The 7,569-nt window shown below is 39.1% G+C and overlaps 2 protein-coding genes across 5 annotated transcripts in view; one reads left to right on the top strand and one right to left on the bottom strand.

The window, feature by feature from the left end:
• Window positions 1–530: 530 nt before the first annotated feature.
• LOC106121266 (E3 ubiquitin-protein ligase ZNRF2) overlaps window positions 531–7,569 on the bottom strand; it is a 60,031-nt gene continuing 52,992 nt past the window's right edge. For both annotated transcript variants that reach the window (XM_013316849.1, XM_013316850.1), the window contains exons 2-4: window positions 2,037–2,132; window positions 1,658–1,763; window positions 531–983 (exon numbers count right to left, since the gene is read on the bottom strand). In XM_013316849.1, coding sequence (XP_013172303.1) covers window positions 926–983; window positions 1,658–1,763; window positions 2,037–2,132 — 260 coding nt within the window. In that variant the 3' untranslated portion in view covers window positions 531–925. The remainder of the gene's footprint in view (window positions 984–1,657; window positions 1,764–2,036; window positions 2,133–7,569) is intronic.
• On the top strand, window positions 2,139–4,445 carry LOC106121265 (predicted GPI-anchored protein 58). 3 transcript variants are annotated; one of them, XM_013316847.1, is made up of 4 exons: window positions 2,139–2,708; window positions 3,150–3,268; window positions 3,385–3,644; window positions 3,975–4,445. In XM_013316847.1, exons 2-4 carry the CDS (start codon window positions 3,255–3,257, stop codon window positions 4,349–4,351), a joined length of 651 nt encoding a protein of 216 aa, XP_013172301.1. In that variant the 5' UTR covers window positions 2,139–2,708; window positions 3,150–3,254; the 3' UTR covers window positions 4,352–4,445. The 3 variants fall into 3 exon arrangements, with proteins under 3 accessions (XP_013172301.1, XP_013172300.1, XP_013172302.1); XM_013316846.1 differs by having other exon boundaries at window positions 2,139–3,268; XM_013316848.1 differs by having other exon boundaries at window positions 2,139–3,268; window positions 3,385–3,648.

The raw sequence follows: 7,569 nt of genomic DNA, 5'->3' as shown, positions 1-7,569 counted from the left end.
TGTTTATATTAGTTTTATTTTTGTCCTTTGTAATTAAGGGCTATGATATGGACACCTCGCTCTTTCCAGTGCGAAGCAAAAGCCTCTTGGTTCCTGTAGATGTGTGCACAATCAAAAGCGACACTAACGCCAAACATACCACAAACATAAACTCAAACAAGTATATCTGAACCGACGAGAGGCGCTACTATCGCTTTTGGTTCTGTCAGGATATACATAAAACATTGCTCTTCTCCAGGTGTCGATGTATTTCGGTTCTCGTATTTATTGCAATTGTAATAATCAATAAGGTTTTTTTTTATTTAAATCACAATAAAACTTTGTCAGACGACAGCGGAGTATTGGCGGTAGCGCCATCTTGCCACTTTTCAGTTTTTCTCCCTATCGAAGCTTTTGTTAGACAAATTAGTCCTGTGAGGTATTGTATAGCTGAGAGGGATGTAAAGAAAACAACGGTGGAAAATTTAGAAACAAATCAACTTTATTTATCAAGATGAAAAAGATGAAATGATATATATATAAGGTCGGGGAGCCCGGCGTGACGCGCACGACACGGACGCGACACGTCGGGGAGCGCGACGTGACGCGCACGACACGGACGCGACACGTCGGGGAGCGCGACGTGACGCGCACGACACGGACGCGACTCGCTCATCTTGTTCTCCGAGAAGGAAACCTCCACTATACATATTCTATACAACGTATTATACATATCGATCGAAACATAAAATCTCCAAATAATAGATAAACAACCGTAACGTAGTCTGCGACGATACTCCACACGGAATTTGTCGTCCGAGCTAACTGTCCTTTTGCTTTACGTTTTTTCTCAATTAATTAAATGGTAAAGATCTCACTATAATATATTTATTTACAAGGCCCGGGGGCCGCAGTCTGTAGCACTGGCCGGCGCCGCGCGCGCGCACTAGTCGCCCGGGTGCTCCGGGCACGACCGGTTCACCTCGAACCATTGGTCTATACATCTGCAAACAAACAACATCGGGTTTCTTTTTATTTTGATAAAAAAAATATTATAATACAACTAATGAATACATTCGTTCACAAAGCTATTTGTGTTATGTTGTATGTATTTGTCAGTGATGTTATGTGATCTGTCCTGTAATGTATATAGAAAATATATAATACATGCTGGAAGTTATCTATTTACATAATGTACAAGTACAAGATTATTAAAGAGAAAATGCATTCGACCCAGATCGGCTGCGCGGTGTTGTGAACGTGAAGAGTTGTCGACTGCTTTGTTACACCTCAGTCTCGAGAGACGAGGCTCGAGCGCTCCTCACTCGTCGAGAGCGTGTCTCTATCTAAGTATGAAAGTCGATCGAGTGCTGTAGACAAAATTCGTTACATTTTTTGTGGTCAACGTAAGGAAACTAATCATTGTAGAAAGCCGACATGAGGTGACTTTGATTTTTGTTAGGTCTGAGGTTACGCCGATTTTAATATAGATCTTAGTAGGTAAAAAATATTTGCCAGGAAATAATAGAAAAATGAAATATAATATATAATTTGTTTATCTTTTTCATTAGATTAGCATCAGTTTTAGTATCAGTATCAGGTGAAGTTTGGTAATTTACCAAATTCTTTAAACAAAGCTTGTATGTAGCATGTTGTAACAATTATAGTGGGAGCTTACCCCTTGTGGTAGATGCAGAGGCAGGGCAGGCGCGCGATGGTGTCCCCCGCACACAACTCCTCCAGGCAGATCACACACTCGCCCTTTGCGTCACTCAGCACGTCCTCTGAAACGCACACGTCAACACACATCAGTATTACCTTCACACAACAATCTTTGTAATTGTCGGCATCTGTTACACTTGTCAGAGATTGTATCCGCACATAACGTTCATTCTTTAAATTTTAATTCAAATGTAAACTTAAAAATAGATTGTTTTAGGTTTAGCTCAACAATATTAAAATTTAATTATTGTCGCATTGGTACATTTATTCGGTAGAAGTAACATAAGGCTTATGAATGGACATTATAATATAGTGTTAGGGGCATAAATACTGACCATTATATGAGAGCCTCGGCCTGGTGAGGCACATGACAAGGTGGCACTCGATGTCGTCCGGCAACACGAACTTGCTGCAAACTGGACACTTGATGCCTGCAACATACACACACAGACACATTACAACATGCAACAACTTCTCCATACATACTATACGGCACAAACGCATTTTTAATCATAATTTCCCAGCATTATAAATAAAATATATTTAAGACATAACATCTTTTGAAGCCAGTAATTTGAATATATGAGTCGTACTTTATATGCAGTGGGTATTGTTTGCAGAGTGCGATGTACAGACTAGCGACCAAAATAGACGCGCTGATAGCGACTCGGCTGTAAATCTCATCGGAATAATAATACAATTGTTGTATTATATATCCACGAATTTCACAAGCAGATATTTACTTATTTAACAAATAGATGTTATTTCTTATTTATAAACTATTTTCATATTTTTTAATTGTCCAGCAATATTTCGTAAAATAAAACGGTTATATTTGTTACAAAAAAGCATACAAGTGATGTCCATTAGAGCGTAATGTCGTTCCCCTCTCGTGTGACAAGTGACAGCTTACTGCTCTCTGCAATTTGTGTGCTCTTCACATCTCAGAGACGATGATGATGATGTTTCAATGTGGTGCGGTACACAGCATTACGAATACATTTATAGTAAGTGTCACACGGTATGTATAGTTGCTGACATTTGCTTGGCACGTCGGGAACGAGATTACTCTCTTGCCGCATGTGCCATCTCAAAAGTCGCTCTATAATAACCGTTCTCACTATTTTATTTATTAATTCCTCATACAATGTAATTAAAACATTAATGGTAGAATTTGCTATTAATTGATAAATGTAAATGTTGCTTATATCTCTTTGAAGATCCATACAAAAGTTCTGAATGCCATCGAGTCCCTGTTAATTAGGTTTTATTGGCCAAGTTTGAAAATATGTACTCGGCAAAATACATTAAAATAGTTAACGAATTGAATCTTGAATATTCAATATCAAATATTCTAAAGTGATTTTCTTGAAAGTGCGCGATTAATTTGTAATGCCATTTACTGGCATGCACTCGTAAAATTGAGCCTATTGACTTTATATAACCAGCACATTGCGGCCGGCGCGCGTTGCGGTGCGGTGTGTTGTGCGGTGCAGTTTCGCAGTTACAGGTCAGCTCGGCTGCCCAGCACCAGCTCCGATATGCTATAACTAATGACAACCGCCCGGTAAGATGATTATAAATACATTAATAACGCACATAATTCTGGATTAAATCATATATGTGAAGCGTACATCAAAACAAAATAGAATATGTAATGAAATATTTGTTATATTTGAACAGTGGAATGTCGGGGGCGATGACAACGGCGATTGCATTGGTGGTGGCGTTGTTGTGTCTGGCGGAGCACGCGCGGGGCACGGTGAGCTGCCGCACTGCATGCGCCCAGTGCGCAGCGCGCACCGAGCATCAGGCGCTGCTGGAGGTGTACTGCGCCATGTGCCACGAGTGTCGCGAGCGCCGGCGCGCCTGGAGGCACTTCGCGCCGCGGAGACGAAAGTCACCCAACCTCAAGCCCAATCATAGAGCCAATTCTGCAGATGGTAGGTATGCTGCCATTTTATTTCTGCTCGGCTCAGCTGATCTGACCAATTTCCTTTTCTTGAGATAGACTTACTCCTCTCTTTTTTCGGAAAAAAAAGTGCTTTCAATATCTCTATTTAAATATAATATTATATCTTATATTTAAATGTTATGTATGTATGTAATAATAGAGATTAATCTCAAAGTTTCAAGAGTAGACAGATTAAATGTAAAGTGTTATTCCTAGAAGTTATCTTATACGTTATGCAAAGTTTAAATATATCGAGGGTGGACTCCAATTATTTTAAGATTGTATGAGCGTAATGCACTGCATGACCAATGTTCATTAGAATTTCCGGACGAGTCCCCGGACGGGCCGCCGGGTGGACCGCCAGAGGGGCCGCCGGAGGAGCCGCGCTGCCCAGAGCCGCCGCCCTGCGACTCGGAACAGCTGGATGGCCCCCCGGACATGCTCATGCCGACGACGCCGGAACAGGGGCCGCCCGCCTCGCTACCCCCGGCCCCGTTCCCGGCGCCCGCGCAACCGTCCGCGGGGCCCGCGCCCTGCTGTCTTCCCATGTGTCCCTACGCGCAGCCCTACGCGCCACCCTGCACCGCGGACAACTCGCCACAGAAGATGACGTTACCGGAACCGACCACGGCCGCGCCTACTGAGTACTTCTACATACACGTCGGTGTTCCCAAAGATATTATAAACAACATGTAAAATGTACATATTATGTTATTTGCATATGATCTATTGTTTTGAACATTCAAGTTAAGTCAAAGTAGGTTAAGTTTATTTAATAAATATAATTGTACATAAAAAATACAATGTTATTGTTACATTATAATTCATCTCACACATAACTGAAAGTCTAACTTTCCGTGTACTGTCTAATAAAGTATCTAAATTCACAAAACTCTAAGAGAAAGGACTAAAATTTCATAAATCATAACATGTGGCTAACACGTAGAACACGCATCAGGCATCACGGCGGCGCGGCGGCACGGCGGCAAAGCAAACACGCCGCAATAGTACCTGACGTGACGCAAACCGAATGCTAACGAAGCTCGCATACAACGACATAACTCAAAACACATTTAAGTCCATCTACGGAATTTTTAATTAACATTTTTAATTAATTTAAAAATCATAATAGTAATTTACAATTTTCCTTAGAGTAAGCTATTTTACTACCGTGTACAATTAAAAATATACTGTAACTGTAATGAGGCACAAAATACATGAGTCTAACAAGCGCGCTTGCCATTCATAAAGAATTCATATAAATATACAAACACGTGAGCCCACTAAGCGAGTAAATTAAATTAACTTACAAGAATTGTACATACATACATACATACATAGTTGGTGTTTGAGTTGTACTAAATAAACACAATAAAGACGAGTTATTTATTTGAACACATAATAACATACAACACATAACATAGATAAGGTAATGTTGTGCTCCGCGTGTTTATTATTTCCTGGTACAGTCGCATGTAAAGTATCCTTTGGATAAAAGCAATACAGCTCTATTGGTTTACTTGGTGGTTTTGGTGGATTATCGTAGTTAATGTTACGTATTACGCTAGCTACAACGTGTAGCTAGCGTAAAGTTTTATAGCGGAAAGTTAAATTATGTAATTTTGATTAGTCGTCATTGTTAACAAATTAATTGTTAATTATTAGGGACTACGACTTATACTAAACTGAAATATAGTGTTGCATTGTAATATGTATTATAAGTTGTATTATTAAAGATATATAAAAATACATACATATGTTGGTATCTCTATATGTAAGGTATCACATTCCACACAATAAGCATAAATTCCGCTAGCGCTGGCCATTTCATTACCTACGTTACACATTTACATACTCATTTTATAGACGTTTCTTATATGTATATTTCATACAAATTATACATAACAATTATATACTGCCAGTAATGAAAAAAGATCATCATCTATTAGCTCTAATTACTTAGTTAATGCTTTTTGTCTGCGTAAAGTCAAGTAGCTAAACTGAAAAAAGTTTTCAAATACAATTTAAGAAATTCATGATTTTTTCCTACTCATACGGTTTCATCTCAGCAAAATTAATAGACAAAGTAAATAGGTAATCCCTATATTTCATTCTCTATTGTACATTCTAGACAAAGCACTTTAGGATTGGTCTCCAGGTATATAAACAAATTTAGCAAACTGCTCCAGAAGGTGCAAGCAACACACGGTTGTATGTCGTCAACTCATACAAGTCCCCACGGAGAGGCTCAAGTGTACGAAGGGTATCGTGTGGTGAGGATTTAATGTCATTAGTTGCGATGACTAATAACGGGTATCGCACGACGGACTAATCACTGTGTTTTATATGTAACGACGCAGGCACACGTAGTACCGGCACTTACAGCTTGATGTCGGTCAGAACACCCTTAGCATATCGATCCGAAAAAGAATTAGCTGTATAAAGTATGAATTACTTGTCTTTATACAGTTAACGTATTTATTTCCCTTTCCATTTAGAAGAATGTAATGTGTAATAAACTGATTACATTAACGAACAAATTAAACGTGTTTTCGGCAGTGATATGAACGGACAAGAATATAGATTAATGTAATATTGATAATCATATGTATGATGATGTATGCGGAAAGTTACACGTGAAGTACAAATATTTGAAGTGTTTAGATAAGCAGGTAATAAGGAAGAGATGCTCCTTCAATTTGCTACCTTATACTGAAATGTAAAGATCAGACAAAATTTAATACAGTGTACACACCACTAGAGTAGGGGTGACCAACTCGATCATAGAAATGCACCGCTGACAGTTCTATGATTTTCCTTTTAATATAAAAAATACTATACAACTGTGATATCAACTGTGTAAAAGTCTGTTTCTGTCTGTCTGTAAGATTTAACAAAATGGTGTTCACAGAGATGTCAAATTAGGACTGTGTTTCAAGCATTGTAAACTAAATATTCAAGTCGTCATATTGTTATCAACCAAAAAAGTTGAACATTAATTGCTCCATAGATATTTATCGAATCGCATCGCCAAAATAATAGCGAACATTATTCACCACGAAGATCCGATAACAATAAGTCACACAATAGTTTGGAGTTCAATTAAGGTGTGTCTGTGTGCTTGTGTGTCCGGCAAGACACGAGCGATCATTGTGCGACCTCTGGACACCGCGCTATGTTTGGTAGCCATTGGAATAATGGCTTAGCGGGAAAACTTTTCCGACACATTACTACCTGACACATTTTTAGCAAATAATGGCATCAACTCAAAAATGCGAACTGTTCGAATTTACAAAGAAACAAAAGATTATTTTAAAAAAATCAACAAGCTGTTTTGCTTTGTTTTCAAGATGGGCGGTGCGCGCGTTCACATGTACATATTTGCAATAAATCCTTGAATAAGCAGCAGTCCGACATCGAGGAAAATCACAGTATTATAAAAATAGTAGCAAAAACAAGTGTAGAATAACAATCGTAGTAGTAACAGGCTGCGGCCTGCGTCGGTGCCGGTTTTGAGGTCAGCGCATTTAATCATCGCATACAATAAAAACAATATTAACGACCGTAGTCGTCGCGCAGACAATCTTAATATAAACGTAATAAAAGGGAACATTCTTAAATGTTTCTTTTTGTACAATATAAGCAGTTGGAATAAGTAAAAGCAACACAATGCTGAGTTAGTTACCATACAGAATCCTCCGCGGTGGTCTCCGTAGCTGTGCGCCGTACGCCGCAGCGTCCGGCTCCGCGTCAGGCACACACGTACCAATTATGATGCCCATGGTCACCATAACACTACCACACCACTATTCACCACTTTGTATCACCACAAACAACACTAAAGGTCTCTTTCATGTCATATCTGTTTACACACGTCGCGGAAAAAACTGTCTATCGGCATTGTTCTTTACTAA

This window comes from Papilio xuthus, unplaced genomic scaffold, assembly GCF_000836235.2.
Source record: "Papilio xuthus unplaced genomic scaffold, Pxut_1.1 DF826945.1, whole genome shotgun sequence".
NCBI classification, from domain to species: Eukaryota; Metazoa; Arthropoda; class Insecta; order Lepidoptera; family Papilionidae; genus Papilio; species Papilio xuthus.
Note: the sequence above shows the minus strand (reverse complement) of the source record. Positions and strands in the feature narration are given on the sequence as shown.

Coding starts and splice junctions, on each gene's coding strand:
- LOC106121265 (XM_013316847.1), top strand. Junction 3,645..3,974: donor TAGAGCCAATTCTGCAGATG/GTAGGTATGCTG, acceptor AATGTTCATTAG/AATTTCCGGACGAGTCCCCG.